This window comes from Salvia miltiorrhiza, unplaced genomic scaffold (genome assembly GCF_028751815.1).
Source record: "Salvia miltiorrhiza cultivar Shanhuang (shh) unplaced genomic scaffold, IMPLAD_Smil_shh original_scaffold_419_1, whole genome shotgun sequence".
Taxonomy (NCBI): domain Eukaryota; kingdom Viridiplantae; phylum Streptophyta; class Magnoliopsida; order Lamiales; family Lamiaceae; genus Salvia; species Salvia miltiorrhiza.
This window is the reverse complement of record NW_026651545.1, coordinates 259,868-277,798: the sequence shown is the minus strand read 5'-3', so window position 1 is coordinate 277,798 and position 17,931 is coordinate 259,868. Positions and strand designations below refer to the sequence as shown.

The following is a 17,931-nucleotide window of genomic DNA, read 5'->3' as shown; positions in this document are numbered from 1 at the left end:
GCACATCACCTTTAAATCCGCCCCAAAATACATCACCTTTATATTTTTTCTGTTTTTGCACATGACTAAAAAATCCCCAAGAAATAAATTAAAGTGTTAATTTATAAATTTAAATATATTTTTAGCAGCGGAAATATAATAAAATAAAATTCTTTATAAAGTTTAAAATCGTATATATATATATATATATATATATATATATAAGTATTTTCGTAAAGAAATAAATTCTCGAATAAATTTTTAGAAAGAACTTGAATTAAAAAAATAAACAAGTCATGACATTAGGAAAATAAAATGAAACTTTTATTTTAATAAATTTCACACGAATTTGATATAATTTGGAATTTAGAGTTACAATAATCAAAAGTACCACATGAATAATATAATGAGTTTGAAAGAAACATTTTTTTTTTAATTTTTTTTAAAGAGGTTCGACGCGCCCATTCGATTCTCCACGCACCTCCAATGTCATTTACCTGAAATATTAAATATGGGATAAGCATACATAGTATACTTAGTGTGGGAACATGCAATTATTGTCCACGTTAATAAAATATATGGTAACACATACGATCATAACATTCAAAATGACACAGTTTTACCAATCTGGAAGCCACGTCATTTAAAGTGGTAACACCCTAATCTAATTAAAGTGTTAAATATAAATTTAAAATATCTTTTTAGCAGCGGAAATATAATAAAATAAAATTCTTTATAAAAATAAATAAACACTTTAATTTATTTCTTGAGGATTTTTTAGTCATGTGTAAAAACAGAAAAAATATAAAGGTGATGTATTTTGGGGCGGATTTAAAGGTGATGTGCAATTGTAGAATTCAAGGAAAGGTGATGTATTTATGGGCGAATTTTAAAGGTGATGTGAAATTGTAGAATTCAAGGAAAGGTGGTGTATTTATGGGCAATTAACCCTCGAAAGAAATCCTTTTCTTTTCCTTTTTTTTCTTTCAGATATCCAAACTAACAAAAATAACAAATTGACCCCTCTGCAGTCTCTCTTCTCTCTTTCGATCTGCTATCCTTCGCCACTCTGCAATAAATCATTCTGCTACAAATGCAACTTCAATTTTAGCGCGAGCAACGAGGGTTTCAATCCGTTTTTTATCAATTGGTATAGGCAGAGCTGAAATCTCCGTGAAATCGCGATGGCTGATAATCCCAAGGACGATCTTCTGCAGTTGATCAAACGCGTTGGAGCTTTTCTCTCCCTCAAGTTTTCCAATTTCCCCCGCGACCTGGTGCGTTTTGATTATCTCTCATCTAATTTTCGTTTAATTGTTTGTTGATTCCCGTTTCTTCTTGACTTATTGCTAATTACCGGGCATCGTTTCTGTTTATGAATTTGCGATTCGAGCTATCTGTTTTGTGGGGCTCTTTCCCAAGATTGGATGCTGGTGTAAACTGTAATAAAGTGAGGATCAGTTAATTTTATTATGTATAAAAACGACTAAATTGGTATACGGAGGCTTGATTGCTTGATTATGTTAAAAACTGCGAGCTTATTTCTTGCTTTGGAATTTGTTTGGCTAACAAAAGATCAGAATGTTTGGCCAAATGATGTGTCGAATGTGTTGCAGGATTCACGATCAGTTGGGGCCATAGCAGGGCTAGCATTTGCTTTAGTGTTTACTTGGAGACTATTGAGAACACCTAGTGAACCTGAAAGAAGGCAACCTAAACGGTCGGCGAGTAGTTCAGGTGTTAGTAGTTCTGAGACAGTGAATGCTTCGTCCTCGGGGGCTAGCAATCCTTCAGGGGATTCAACAACCCAGAATGTTATCGATGAGTTCTTTCAGCCTGTGAAGGTAGGGTTTTTCTTCGTTTTTTTCAGTTATACATTGCTGGGGAAGAGCAAGAGTGACATTTTTTTTAATCCCACTGCAGCCGACCCTTGGACAAATTGTTAGGCAAAGGTTGAGTGAAGGAAGGAAGGTAATATTTCGAACGCTAGATTATCTGCTTTTCATTGGCAGTGTAGCCAATCACTACTTAAAAGCAATAGCAGGACTTGTATTCCTAATACAGGAAGAATGTTCTTTTTCTAGTCTGTGCATTTGATATGTGTTATGTGCTTACTGAACTTTCGAACATTGGAGTCTCTTTCTTGTTTTGTTTTAACTTTATCTTTGCCTAATATATTTATGCTTCCTTAAAATATAATCCGAATAGTTTGATATGGTGTATTGTTCACATTTTAATGAACCATTAATTTGGGATGACTTGTACTAGCATTCTGCTATTGTTGTGTTGTATAGTTGATAACTTGATAGATCTCTAAAAGTTGAAAAAAATTGATTTTGGGCCACTTAGGAGTTAGGACCATTTTTGAGGTCAATAAAGCTCGTAGAAAATAAGATGGACGGACTTTTTGGTAACTTTAAGCCATGAAAAGACTTTCCTAGACTGACTGTGGTAATTAAGTTACTTGGAGAATTTTTATTAGGAAACTTTGAGATGGTTGTACGGCTCAAGAAATGCTGCCTAACATATGGTTATCATCTCTATTCAGATGATATTTCACTATATAGTTAACTAAATGACAATCTCGTCATAATAAACCATGGTGTTCAAGATTCATGCCCCATAGCTGAAATGCTGTTGCATTTTTGGTCTGTTAGGGACAGGCGTTCTGTCAATTATCAATCAAGTTTGATGGTCTCTCTGTGTGTGTTTTGTGTCTGAATCAAGCAATTTTTTGGGTTACTATAATACAAATGGTGTTAAACGTCTGATTAATGTCAGACTCAGTAATACTGTGGTTTGGGATTTATGAAATACTTACCCCCGTGTAAATCACATTCAACTTTTCTTTCCATTACTTAAATTGTGCAGGTAACGTGTAGGTTGCTTGGTGTTATTCTTGAGGAGAGCACTCCAGAGGAACTACAGGTTGTTACCTTCATCTTCAAGTCTATAGCATATGATAATCATTATTACAAATCACTGATTCTTGTGGTTAATGGATTTCTTTCCAGAAGCAAGTGACTGTAAGATCATCTGTGCTGGAGGTGCTGCTTGAGATCACAAAGTTTTGCGATCTTTATCTGATGGAAAGGGTTCTCGATGATGAGAGTGAAGTAAAGCATCCTCTTTTCTTGTTTACCATTCATTTATTTTCATTTGATGGAAGTCTTTTTCTAGTGAATGTTGATTTTTTTATCTGTGATCAGTGAAGAACTTCAACATATTGCAAGCCATCATGTGGAATTACATCTCATTCTTCCTGTTTATTATGGTGTCACAGAAATCCTATTTTTTGTTTCCTGGCTTATGCTTTGTGCTCATACATCAGATTAGGATGTATGCTTTCAAAAACATTTATTTCTGGGGTTCACTTACAAAGAAAGTTTAACTAGTTTCTGTTATTGATCACTTGAATTTAGTTTCACCACTTTTATTTCTTATAGATTGTATAGTTGCTTTGTTATAACAAATTTTGTTTTGTAAGAATGGTTGTATTCACCATGCTATATTTAGATGGTGACATGTTATACTTCTACAGTTCTACTTGCTAGATTAAATATTGATGCCTATCCATTCATATCGGAAATTATCTTCCTTCTATAATCTAGTCCTCTAAAACAATCTCTATTTATTGGGTTTATTTATTCTGGGTTCCAATTGAACATGAACAAATAATTAGGCTTCTTGGTTTTTTAAAAAGGTGTTCTTTTTTTTGTTTTTGTTTGTTTAACTTTTAGGAAACAAAAAACAAAGAGATGGTACTTTTCTCTTTCAATAATCTTTTATTGAGACATGCTAGTATCATTCGCTGGCACTGTGAACTACCTTTTAATTACAAGGAAAATATTATCTTGGATCCTATATAAATCGGAAACAAATCATCACGACTCCAAAGTTTGGTCTGTGCTGCTTATTTGTCATTATGTGGTGTATTTTTCATTTTATGTTTGCTATATGGTGCAATTTACTCCGAGATTACCAATTAGTTTTTTGTCATTGCAGAAGAAAGTCCTTGTGGCTCTGGAAGATGCTGGGGTTTTTACATCAGGTGGCTTAGTCAAAGATAAGGTAGCTGTTGGCCTTCATTTATTTTTCTTAATATATAAATGCTCCTTTGAGCTATAATCTGGAGTACCACATGATTTAGCAGGGGATTATCTTTTTGAAGAATCAACAATGGAAGTTGTCAGTTGAAAAAAATTGTTATGTGCTTATGTAGTTACGGAAAATTAATGTGCATTTTATGTGGCATTACATTGTTGTTAGAAACGTTCCTATTCTTGTCCACAAGGTAAGTTTGTAAGCTAATTTTAAGTATTTTGTAGTTTGGAAAATCTAATGTTTTCCATCTGCCTAGTGCCTACACACTACTTTAACTGAAGTGAGCTTGCAGGTTCTTTTCTGTGGCACGGAGAATGGACGGACATCTTTTGTCAGACAATTGGAACCAGATTGGCATATAGACTCCAATCCTGAAATTACTACCCAGTTAGCTGTATGTTCTAACTCTTCCTTATCTTTTGTTATCTTCTGTTCTATTCAACAAAATATAAGTATTTATCTTGGTAACTTAATAAAAGCTTGAAGAAAATTGTTAGACATATAAGTTAGGGAGCCCTAACGTAACCCAAAACCATGGTCAAGGGTAAAGGGTTGACCCCCTCCAATACACCATTCCACACTTTCATGTGGAACCGATGTGGGATATCGTAACAAGAGGAATCCATGAAATGTGCGTTATTAGATATATCCTTCAATGGTACATTTTAGTCATTACAAAGTAGAAACACCTGCTTGTTGCTTGATGTCCTTTTGATTGATTGGTCTAAAGTAATCTGAAGCTTAGATTTTAGATTGTATTTCTTACTTGATTTTGACCATCAACAAGTTCTTATTCTTGCAATAAGTTTATTAATCAGTTTTGACTTTTCATCTAAGTTGAAGAAAGGGGATATCTTGTACGATTTTCCCCCTAAGTCAGGAGGGTTGAATCTCTGTTCTCTTATCTGTGGATGTTGTGTTTCTCTCTCTGGTATGTGAGCTGTGACGGGAAAGAGGGGAAGACATGTCTTGACTAATTGATATACTGTCTATTATTGTGCATTGTTTAACCTATGTTCTTTTCAGAATAAATATTATTAGTGTCATATTATCATTGATACTAAACAATATGTATCCTTTCTTGGAAGGGGATGCCGAATTCAAGAAAATCCTATATTCAACAAAATACACATTTTGAAATGGAATTAAGATGTTAGATTATGATTTGCATTGTGTTTCTGTGCATGCTACAATTCTATTAGAGGAAATGGATAGATATAACTTTGTAGGATGGCTTTTATGCTTCACATTCCCCAACTTCGTTTCTTGAAAACATCGTTTCACATCATAGCTTGGAATTGGTTGTATTTGTTATGCTTCATCCATCATTCTTCCACTTGTTTATTTGGAGGATTGTTTCACAGCATTGCTTGAAATTGATTGTTTTCTACATCATTTTTCAGAGATTCATAAAATATCAGCTTCACGTCTCATCTGTCAACCTCGAACGACCTGCCTCCAATGTCTTCACAGCTCCATCCTTGGAACAATTCTTTGGATGTGTCTAATGTGCAATAGTAAGGTATTTTTATTTATTGATTTAGTTTTATTCTCTCTATGGGTTCAATGGTAGTTACATTGTTTGTTCGTTGATCACCTGCAGTTGCTGATATTCAGACGGAAAATACTTAATTCAGTCATAGAAGCGAGAAACCTTATGATACAAACAAGTACAGAACTTCACCTAGAATTGATTCTTTTTGTCCTTGAAGCCTTCAGAAAATTTCATCAGTGTACTTTTATACGGTGTATTATGCTTAGAAATAACTTCGTTCCGTTTTTCCAACCTTATAACATGTGTTAGGATTTAACCCCTGTTGTATTTCGTATCACCATCATCTATACCATTCCGATTGGCGTCCATTCAGCACATAATGCCCTTCCTAGGAAATTCGTGTGTTAGTGTTGTGTTTGCTGTTTCATCGAGAGGTGAAACCCAATGTCCTCGTCTGATGCATCAGGAAAGATCAACATTAGCTGGACCCCCTCTGCCATGAGAGGGATCGGCACAAGGCTGTATGGATGAAAGGCGCGCTCCCAGGTTATGTTTTTGTTAAAGTTTATCTGTCTCACGCTCTCTGCCCCGTTTCCATTTGTTTGCTCGAGATTGTCCGTTGATTATCGACTTTCTTGTTGCTGGTCTGTGAAAGCCTTTGTAGAGCATCACATGGATTGATTGGAGTTTGAATGTTAATGTTGCCTTACTGTTTCTCTTTGCCTAGACTGAGCTGCTGCTTTTGTGTTAATGGTGGTTGTATAGATATGAGGGGTATTTCATACGTATTTTGCATTATATACATATACTTTGTTGGGATATCGTTGAAGCACTTTTCTTGTGTTTTTCCAATCCATTTTACTGCAACTAAATAGTGCTTTGTATTTATGTAACATGAGTGAAGGGAAAATCAGCGTTGAAGTAGACAACGAAGCGTAGTTCAGTTGGTAAGACGTCTCCCCTCCAATGGGTCGAGGATTCGAGTCATTAAGGGTGGAAATGGAGAATCATTATTGATCCTTTTTTAAGAAAGAATCAATGTTGAAGTAAGGGTTCATTATTATTATTACTATTAATCTTGTGTGAGACTAGTTTACCGTGAGATGGTCAAGAGATTCAAATTCATATTTAATGATATATTTATAAGAGTAGATTTTTAAATTCCAAATCGAGATAGTAAAAATAAAAAGTACTCCCTCCGTCTCAGCTTTTAGTATCCAGTTGAGAGACACAAATTTTAATAAAATGATTGAGTGTGTTATGAGTGGAATAAGAGTTCCACATTTTATGTGATATGTAAATGTTAAAATAATTAAAGTGGAGTAAGGGTTCCACTTACTCATACTAAAAATAGAAATGGATACTAAAATGTAGGACGACCAAAAAAGAAAAATTGAATACTAAAAGTTGGGACGGATGGAGTACTTATTAATATAAAATATTAAAAATAATTATACTTACTATTTTATCTTCGTAATTCACAATTACAAATAATTTTGATTGTATTTCGAGTTTTATGCTCTAACTTATAATTAGGATATATTTAGTTGTGAATTTGAGTTTTGATGTTATAATTTATAATTTAGAATATTTTTGATTGAAAATTTGAGTTTTTATGCAATAATTTACAATTTGTGATACTATTGATGGTGAATTTAAGTTTTTATACTATACTAATTGGATCCAATATGCCATGTTGATTTTCTGATGTCAGGAATTTGGATCTTTCTATATTTCTAATAAAACTTCGAAACGTTTCATACCAGATTGTAAAAAAGTAAAAATTGCAGAATTTCACTAAACATATTGTATTCACAGTAAAATTAACTACACTTTAAAAAAAATGTTTATCATGAGATTTGAATTCAAGTGTTGCATTCACTCGTCAAAGTTTCCTGCATGAGATTTTAAAAAAGGTTTCATATGAACGTCCTCTATAAATAAATAAATGCAACACCTTAGTTTGAATTTTATCATGAGCAATTTTCTTTTTCTTTTTCGAGCGTACTCCATTTCACAACGAATATAATTATTTTATACGTTTAGTGTAGTACATTTTCAGTTAGTAGTTTTTACCTAACCAATCCATGTATATATAGAGTTGGGGACCAAAATTCACAACAAAATATAGCAAAAACACAAACTAATATAGCAACTGCTTTTCTGAAAGATAGTACTACCTCTGTTCACCAAAAATATGACACTTTTGTCATTTTGGGTGTCCACCAAAAGTATGACACTTTTCTTTTTTGAATATGGTCTCACATCTTTTCTTTATCTTTTATCCTTATAAATACCATTTATTTACAAAAAATCCACATTCAATTCAATATCAACCACTCATTTCAAAAAATGGTGAGACATTTTCTCCACTACATAAAAATTATCACCAATTTTACACTTTTGGTAGACGGAGGGAGTACTTATTAGGAGTTATGACAAAAAAAAATACACGTACAAACTTTGGAAAAAGTTGTAATTTTCGCTTGAACTTTCAATTAAGTAAAAAAATGCATGAATTTATATGTTTGTTGCAATTTGCATCTGAGTTTCACTTACGAAGAAATTAGAACTTAGTTGGCGATCGAAAATTCACCTGATGTGGGTCTAACTTCTGATGATGAGGAGTATTTTAGAAACTCGGAAGTCTAAGAAGGAAAAAATTACTCCCTCCGTCCGCCAAGATTATGACAATTTGCTTGGGCACGTGATTTAATAAAATTGGTGATGATTTTGATGTAGTGGAGAAAGGGTCCCACCACTTTATGAGATGGGTGGTTGAGATTGAATTTTGAGTGGTTTTTTTGTAAATAAAGAGTGTTAGTAAGGATAAAATATTAAAGAGGATGGTGGGACCATTGCCATAAAAGGAAAGTGACATAATCTTAGCGGACGCCCGATATAGTAATTGTGACATAATTTTGGCGGACGGAGGGAGTAATATGCACCCTCTTAGGTGTAAGTTGCAACAAAAATATAAATATAATGGAAGGATAATATTATCACTCCTTAAAATGAAAATAAGGAAGAAAAAATAGTGATATTCTGTTTTCTATAAAATGTGGGAAAAGAAAGAAGACATTTAAAGACATAAATTTTTGTTAGCCCTCCTTTTCTTATGATAAATTTATCCATCAAATAATAACAATATTATCAACTTAATGAGTATAATAATAAATTTAACAAGTACTGTAGGGTAATGTCCCAAAAAAAATGATACTCTTTCCGTCCCAATTCAATAGGCCGTATTTTCTTATTCAGACGTCCCAATTTAATAGGTCACTTCCTATAATGAAAATTTAATACATAACAAATATCCTCATATAACTCATTGTTTACACCAAATGTCATTGTACATCATACATAATTATCTTTTCTTTATCTCTTTCTACTACTTTTTAGACACATATATCATTAACAAAAATTACTTTCTCTCTCCTATTTTATTATAAATTATTCATTTCTTAACATCCGTGTTCAAGGCTTGGTCATCTATTGAATCGAGACGGAGGGAGTATATTTTCTGTGAACGCTCAATTGGGGATCATAGAGCTAGCAATAATTAAATCCATATAATACTAATTAAATTTATAGATTATAAAACAAATAATTTAAGTCATTCATTTTGAACAAATGATAATAAACCATTAATATAATAAAAAATATTTTTATATAAATAAATAAATAATTCGTACACATAATTAATAAATTTATATAATATTTTGAATCGGGACGGAGAAAGTATATTTTTTGTGGACGTTCAATCGAAAATCATGGAGTTAGTAATAATTAAATTCGTATAATATTAATTAAATTTATAGATTGTAAAATAAATATAATTTTTTAAAACATCCCATATTAATTATGATATTTAGTGAAAGAATTATTATTATAAAATTTAAACTCAAGATCTCTCACAAAAAAGAATTTTTTGGTGACTAAGCTTTGCAACTTGAGCTAGGCTCGTGGACGTTAAAGTTGGTAATATTGATATGCAATATAATTTTGGTTTTTGAGTTAGAAATGCGCACAATTTATCCCCAAATTGAAAGTAGCTGCGACTTATGTACGGAATAAACCGACTCATTTCGCTAAGTCATCTGCTCGCCGTCGCCACCGCAACCGCCACCGCCGCCGGCCCTTATTCGAAACGGTCGCTCCGCCTCAGTCCACAGTTCAGATCTATTGCCATCAAGCACTCCTCCCGCCGCCTCACAATGGACCCTCCGTCTCCGGCCGCGACCGCCGGGATCGATGATTTTGTGAACGTCGGAGAGGATGGTACGATCCTCGGCGAAGACGACGAGGCTCTGCCTGCAAATGGCAGCTCGATTAGTGACAGTTACAGCAGTTATGAGAGGAGAGTGCTGCCACCGGAGCTCTCGAGGAGTGTGGCTATGCTCACGTGCGAGTCGGCTGCGGACGGCGGCGTCTGCGATGTATATTTGGTTGGAACCGCCCACGTTTCTACGGTAATTTTGGTGTTATTTTGATGTATTTGTTTTGAGATTTCCATGATTATACAGTTTAATTTCTAGATCTGAATCAGCTCTTTTTACCATTTTCCAACTGTTTTTCTCCTTCTGATTACTTCTGGGAATTTTGTTGCATTGTTCGGATAGAAATTGGTTATTAAATCAGAATAGCTTAAGGGAATTGCTCTGTCATTTTCAGGAATCTTGCCAAGAAGTTCAGGCTGTGATAGAATTCTTGAAACCCCAGGTGCTTTTCTTTTGATTGATTTAACTACTATGTACTAATACTCTTTTCTCTTAGTGGTAGTATATGATAATTCATTGTTTGCGTCATGGATTGGAAATTTGGATATCCCAAGACCCTTGATAATTTCTATAACTTGAGCTAATTTTGTTTAATTCATATCTTATTGAAATGATAGGATTGGAGAAATCCTAGTAACAAGGATAAAAATACACAATCATTAAAAGTAAACGCCTTCTTAATGTACTGTTGATTTGTCTTGATTTATTCCTTGGCAGCCTTTGTGGAAAAAGGAAATGGTTGGTGATCCACAATTGCTTTCGGTGGCATGCAATTGTTGAAATGGTTGGTGGCATGCAATTGTTGAAATGGTTGGTGGCATGCAATTGTGGATTTGTTTAATTAGTTTTTCTGCCTATATAAGGCATTAGTGCCGAGGGAAAGAAAAACCACCAGAACAATCCCAACACAAGCTTAAGCAAGACATTGCTTCATAGCTTATCTGTAAATCTGTTTCTTCTCCATAAATCAGTATCTGTATATCTCCACATATATATATCCGTTCTCTTTTCTGCCCGTGGACGTAACCATTTTGGTGAACCACGTAAATTTGTGTCTTCTTTACGTTTTATTCTTGTTTGTGTTCTATAATCCTATTCTGTCACAACAAACTGGTATCAGAGCCACGTTGGTGGCAGATATTTTTCTGATATTTTTCGCTGTTACTATTCACGTGAATAGTGAAAATTTATCGGAGCCTTGTTTTTTGAACCAAGGTTCATTTCCGCTCTGTTAGGATTTTTTTTTTTTTTTTTTGAGCAAATCAAGAATGTCTGCTTTCAACGTAAAAGTTGACAAATTCGACGGGAGAAATAGTTTTGGCTTATGGCAGATCAAGATGCGATCTCTGCTAAAGCAACAAGGATTGTGGGCGCCTCTATCAGAAAAATCAAAATCAGATAAATCAAATTCTGATGACAAAGAAGAGTGGAACACCCGAGAAGAAAAGGCCCACTCGACGATCATGCTATGTCTGTCTGACGATGTTATCATCGAGGTTGCTGATGAAGAAACTGCCGCTGGTCTCTGGATGAAGTTAGAGAGTCTCTACATGACGAAATCTCTAACCAACAAGTTGCTCCTGAAGCAACGCCTGTTCCGATTACGCATGCAGGAAGGTACACCCCTTCGGGATCATCTAGACAAATTAAACAAAATTTTGCTAGATTTGCGTAATATTGATGTTAAAGTAGAAGATGAGGACGCTGCTTTAATACTGTTAGTATCTTTACCCGAGTCGTATGAGAATTTTGTTGAATCTTTTATTACTGGGAAAGATAGTCTGTCTCTGGAAGATGTTCGATCTGCACTCCACAGCAGAGAGGACCGTCACCAGGCAACTGGCTCGATCACAGAAAACCAGGCATCCGGACTGTTTGTCAAGGGTAAAGGACAGAAGAAATTTGGGAAGAAATCTGGGATGCCGAACCATAAAGGTTCAAAAGGTCCTAAACCTGAAGACTTATGCAACTACTGTAAAGAACCAGGGCACTGGAAAAATACTTGTCCTAAGAAGAGGAAGCAGACGAAACAAGACGGTGCCGGCGGTTCTGCAGCTGTAGCAGAAAATGACACAAATTCTGAAGAAGATCTGGCCTTAGTTGCAGCAGAACACTCATATCGTAATGATGTGTGGGTTCTTGATACTGGGGCATCATACCATATTTGTCCTACGAGGGAGCTCTTCTCGACCTATGAGCAAATAGATGGAGGCAATGTTTCCATGGCCAACAGTGCTGTCTGCAAGGTGGTTGGAAAGGGCTCAGTCAGGATACGGACAAATGATGGGGAATTCTGCACCTTGAAGGAAGTCAGGCATGTTCCACAGATGACGAAGAAACTGATATCATTAAGTCTCCTTGCCGACAAGGGTTTCAGTTTCGAAGGTCGAGGTGGAGTTTTGCATGTTTGTAAAGGTTCAAAGGTGGTTCTGAAAGGCTTGAAACGTGGTACCTTGTATTATCTACAAGGTTCCACTGTGACAGGTTCTGCTGATGTTGCATCATCCGAAGTTCAGACCAAGGACATGACCAGGCTGTGGCATATGAGGCTCGGTCATATGGGAGAAAGAGGGATGCAAATTTTGTCCAAACGGGATCTTCTTTCTGGGCACAAAGTGCAGAATCTTGAATTCTGCGAACATTGTGTGTTTGGAAAGCTTCATCGCAGCAAGTTTCCAAAGAAGGCCGTTCATCAAACCAAGGGGACTCTCGACTACATTCATTTGGATTGTTGGGGTCCGTCACGTGTAGAGTCTATTGGAGGCCACAGATATTTTATGTCTATGATTGATGACTACTCAAGAATGACTTGGGTAATTATCATGAAACACAAAAGTGAAGCCTTCAAGAGGTTCAAGCAGTGGAAGGCGTTGGTGGAAAATCAGACTGGGAAGAAGATAAAGCGGTTGCGAACTGATAATGGTATGGAATTCTGTTCGTCTGAATACAATGAGTTCTGCAAAGATGCAGGGATTGCTCGACACCACACTATTCGACATACACCGCAGCAGAATGGTGTGGCAGAACGCATGAATCAGACATTGCTGGAGAGAGCGAGATGCATGCTCTCGAATGCTGGTTTGCCTAGAAGATTCTGGGCAGAAGCCGTAAACACGGCATGCTATCTGATCAATCGTGGTCCTCACACTGGCATTGATTGCAAGACACCTTATGAGGTATGGTCTAATAAACCTGCAGATTATTCGCTGTTAAAAGTTTTTGGTTGTAATGTTTACTATCATGTTAGTGAGGGTAAATTAGAGCCAAGAGCTAAGAAGGGTATATTTGTTGGTTTCGGGGATGGAGTTAAGGGATATAGAATCTGGTCACCTGTAGAAAATAGAGTTATTTTAAGCAGGAACGTGGTCTTTGTTGAGAATTCTATGCTTAACCCCACTGTAAAATCCATTGGTGTAGAAAATTGTAGTAGTGTTGATAAACAGGTGGAGCTGCAAGATTTTCTCGATAAGAGTAAATCACAACTCCAAGGTGGAGAAGATCAACATACTACGTCTGAAATATCTGAAACCTCAAATTCAGATGTTCATCCAGAAGCTCGCCAGACAAGCATAGCTCTTGATAGAGCTAGGAGAACAGGCGTGAAACCTCCTGAGAGGTACGGTTTTGAGGATATGGTGACTTATGCATTACAAGTCGCTGACGAGGTTGAAGAGGAAAATCCAGACGCAGGTGAACCATCGACATACAAAGAAGCTGTTTCAGACAGCGAGTCGGCTCAATGGCTTGCTGCAATGAAAGAAGAAATGGAATCACTTGCCAAGAATCTGACTTGGGAGCTGGTCAAACGGCCTAAGGGGAGGAAAATAGTTACTTGCAAATGGATATTCAAGAGGAAGGACGAGACTACACCTGGTGAGGGTGTGAGATACAAAGCTCGGCTAGTTGCAAGAGGGTTCACACAAAAGGAGGGGGTTGACTATAATGAGATATTCTCACCAGTAGTCAGACACACTTCCATCAGAGTGTTACTAGAAATAGTAGCACATCAGGATCTTGAACTTGAGCAACTGGACGTGAAGACAGCTTTCCTACATGGAATACTCGAAGATGATATCTACATGACTCAGCCAGAGGGGTTTCATGTTCCGGGGAAGGAAGATTTTGTTTGCAAGTTGAAGAAGTCCTTATATGGGCTAAAACAATCTCCAAGGCAATGGTATAAGAGGTTTGATAGCTACATGATCCAGTTGGGATACAACAGGAGTCCATATGACTGTTGTGTGTATAACAACAAAGCTGATGACGGTTCCATGATCTACCTCGTCCTGTATGTGGACGATATGCTTATAGCTGCGAAGTCCAAATCTGATATTCAGAAGTTGAAAGATCTGCTCAGTGCTGAGTTCGATATAAAGGATTTGGGTGCTGCCAAGAAAATTCTGGGCATGGAGATACAAAGGGAAAGGGAAAAGAATAAGCTTTTCTTGTCACAGAAGAGCTACATTCAGAAGATCTTGTCAAGATTTGGCATGTCTACCGCAAAGCCCATTGATACTCCAAGTGCTGCAAATATTCATTTATCCGCTAATCATGCACCGAAATCTGAAGCTGAGCAGGAGTACATGTCCCGAGTTCCATATGCTAATGCAGTAGGGAGTCTGATGTACGCTATGGTCTGCACTAGACCAGATCTTGCACATGCTGTTAGTGTTGTCAGCAGGTTCATGGGAAAACCTGGAAAGGAACACTGGCAAGCTGTGAAGAGGATTTTCCGGTATCTCAAAGGTACGTCTGACGTTGGTCTCACTTATGGAGGTGATGCTAACTGTTATGTAACTGGTTATTCTGATTCTGACTATGCTGGAGATGTTGATAGTCGGAGATCTATGACTGGTTATGTTTTCACTCTTGGTGGTTCTGTTGTTAGTTGGAAGGCAACTTTGCAGGCTACAGTTACTCTCTCTACAACTGAAGCAGAGTACATGGCGTTGACAGAAGCTACTAAAGAGGGAATCTGGTTGAAAGGACTTATTGGTGACCTTGGTCTACATCATGATCACGTTACTGTGTTTTGTGACAGTCAGAGTGCAATATGTTTGACCAAGGATCAAGTCCATCATGAGAGAACCAAGCATATTGATGTGAGGTTTCATTTTCTGAGAAATGAGCAGAGAATTAAGGTGATGAAAGTAGGTACCGCTGATAATCCTGCTGACATGTTCACCAAGCCGGTCCCACATAGCAAGTTTCGACATTGTTTGGACTTGCTAAACATCACTAGATGTTAGTTGCCCAAGGAGGGCAATTCTGAGGCAGAAAAGGGGGGAATTTGTTAATCTGGCATTGTAATGATGCAGCTGCAAGGAAACTTCAAGTCAAGGTGGAGATTTGTTGATTTGTCTTGATTTATTCCTTGGCAGCCTTTGTGGAAAAAGGAAATGGTTGGTGATCCACAATTGCTTTCGGTGGCATGCAATTGTTGAAATGGTTGGTGGCATGCAATTGTTGAAATGGTTGGTGGCATGCAATTGTGGATTTGTTTAATTAGTTTTTCTGCCTATATAAGGCATTAGTGCCGAGGGAAAGAAAAACCACCAGAACAATCCCAACACAAGCTTAAGCAAGACATTGCTTCATAGCTTATCTGTAAATCTGTTTCTTCTCCATAAATCAGTATCTGTATATCTCCACATATATATATCCGTTCTCTTTTCTGCCCGTGGACGTAACCATTTTGGTGAACCACGTAAATTTGTGTCTTCTTTACGTTTTATTCTTGTTTGTGTTCTATAATCCTATTCTGTCACAACATGTACTTTGAGGTCTTCTGCTATTATTATTATGCCCCATTTTCCTTGTCACTACCCAAAATAGCAATGTTATGTGTCTATTGCAGGTTGTCTTTTTGGAGCTGTGCTCTAGTCGCGTTGCGATTCTTACGCCGCAAAACTTGAAGGTTGGTCTGTATTTGTATTTCTATTCTCTCTGTAGAATTAATTGAGTTCAGTGTTTGTGATTAGTCAATAAATATTATGAAATGATAGCTTTAGAGCCATGTAGTCTGCTTTTGCTCGGTTTCTTGAAGATGTACATGTATAGGACCCAAGCTTCGTCTGAGGTGAGAGAAGTTAGAACTACTTGCAATGACCCTTTACTCTCTATGAATTTAATGTCATATGGCTGAATGATTGATTTGAGAAGATAATTAGCACAATGAATTCTTGTGAACTTTGTTTCAAGTCCTATAAGGCCAGGTGATACTGAAATAGATACTCGGTGATACTGAAATAGATACTCGGTGAGATCGGCAGCTAGACTTGAATAGAAAGCTTCTTGTATTCTTGTTGCTCAATAGACTCTGAGAATTAACTTAATCACAAGAGGTCACCTTTGACTTTCAGAACAGCAACTAATGATCTCGACTTGTATGAACGCTTCCGTAATCTGACTTTCTCATACCTTATTCAATACATGATGATGGTTCTTTTATATGCTCATGGTTAACTCAAATTCACAAATAAGCCATATTTTGCAGGTGCCGACCATGGGAGAAATGGTGGACATGTGGAAGAAAAAACAAAATCTTTTTGGGATACTCTACAGCTGGTTTCTTGCTAAGGCATGATTCTGTTTTTCATTTTATGCTAACTTACTAGAGAAACTTCTCGTTTTGGCTTCAACAAACAACAGATAAATCTGGCGACTTTATAGTTTTTCTATGATCTGCCTTTTTCTAGGTCGCTAGTAAACTTGAAGTTCTGCCCGGTGCAGAGTTTCGAGTGGCATATGAAGAAGCCATGAAATATGGTGGCAGGGTTATACTGGGCGATCGACCTGTTCAGGTACTTTTCTTCTCATTTTACTATTCTAAAGTAACACAGAACCCAATTTGGGCAAATTTGCTAGCTTTGTTGTTGCTGTTTCTACCTCCGTAGTCAATACTGTTTGTGCATTATGAACAGCTGTTGCTGGCTATCGAGTTTTGTTTACAATAATGTTTTTCTCTTAATTAATAGTAGCAAGTTGTGTCATCCCTTTCCGTTGCCTGTAGCCAGAAAATCATGCACGATTAAATTTGATTCGTTGTTAGTATTGTTTAAGCTTTTCTTCCTTTTCAGTTTCTAGTTTTTTCTTCGTTGGTAGATTACGTTGCGGAGAACATGGGCCAAGATGCCTCTTTGGCACAAGACAAAATTATTGTACGCGTTGCTGTTTCAAGCAGTTTTCTTGCCAAGCCCAGAAGATCTTGCCAAGACGGTATACTAACTCACCGTATAAGACTGGCATATATTATCTTCCTTGTATCTGGAGAAGTGAACTTTACTGATGTTAATAGGTCTATTTTTCCTTTGTGTAGCTGAAGGAAATGGACGATGTTGACATGCTAACTCTAGTAATTCAGGAGATGAGCAAGAAGTTTCCCACTCTCATGGAAACCCTCGTCCATGAGCGCGACCAGTTAGTATTCTCATGCTTTCTAATTCTTCTCTATTATATTCTATGTTTCTTATCCTTGTAATATTGCATGTTTGATTGTTTTCATTCCATATTGCCGTATGTAGATATATGTCAGCCACATTACTTAAAGTAGCACGTGAACATAACTCGGTGGTAGCCGTTGTGGGAAAGGGCCACTTACCAGGAATCCAGAAGAACTGGAAACAACCAGTTGAGGTAAAGAAATTATGCCATTCGTTGATTACATTGTTCAGATTCTCTACTTGATGTTCACCTTCTACATAGGAGAAATCGCGATTTCTTAAATAATGCCCCGCTGTTCTAACTCGGCTTAATTGATCGTTCTATGCTGTGATTTCAATTATATCGGCCCGATGTAACTTTACTCTCTTGAATGTTTTAGGTGAAGCAACTTCTGAGCATGCCAATTGAAAAAAAGACGATAACAGTGACCAAGATACTTAGTTCTATTGGAGTAACAGTCGCTGGAGTTGCTATAATTTCTGGCATTTATCTCTCCATCAAGAAATAACTCTTTTCCTTCTCATGAAACAAAAATCTCTTTTTGTATACTTTTATTTTCTTTCAAATTTGTTACCATATTTCTTTACATTTTTTTTTATTTTCTTTCAAATTCATTAGCATATATCTTTA

General features: G+C 36.5%; 2 protein-coding genes across 3 annotated transcripts; both read left to right on the top strand.

Moving 5' to 3' along the window:
* The first annotated feature begins 932 nt into the window (after window positions 1–932).
* On the top strand, window positions 933–6,397 carry LOC131004533 (peroxisome biogenesis protein 22-like). Of its 2 annotated transcripts, none has more exons than XM_057931239.1 (9): window positions 933–1,256; window positions 1,596–1,823; window positions 1,903–1,950; window positions 2,851–2,907; window positions 2,994–3,095; window positions 3,985–4,050; window positions 4,376–4,477; window positions 5,487–5,600; window positions 5,687–6,397. In XM_057931239.1, exons 1-8 carry the CDS (start codon window positions 1,164–1,166, stop codon window positions 5,589–5,591), a joined length of 801 nt encoding a protein of 266 aa, XP_057787222.1. In that variant the 5' UTR covers window positions 933–1,163; the 3' UTR covers window positions 5,592–5,600; window positions 5,687–6,397. The 2 variants fall into 2 exon arrangements, with proteins under 2 accessions (XP_057787222.1, XP_057787221.1); XM_057931238.1 differs by having other exon boundaries at window positions 5,487–5,605.
* Window positions 6,398–9,575: 3,178 nt separating this feature from the next.
* On the top strand, window positions 9,576–17,931 carry LOC131004531 (uncharacterized). The gene is made up of 9 exons (XM_057931237.1): window positions 9,576–10,050; window positions 10,253–10,300; window positions 15,716–15,775; window positions 16,355–16,438; window positions 16,557–16,661; window positions 16,963–17,076; window positions 17,177–17,277; window positions 17,382–17,493; window positions 17,681–17,931. The coding sequence occupies exons 1-9, from the start codon at window positions 9,643–9,645 to the stop codon at window positions 17,807–17,809; spliced, it is 1,161 nt and encodes a 386-aa protein (XP_057787220.1). The 5' UTR covers window positions 9,576–9,642; the 3' UTR covers window positions 17,810–17,931.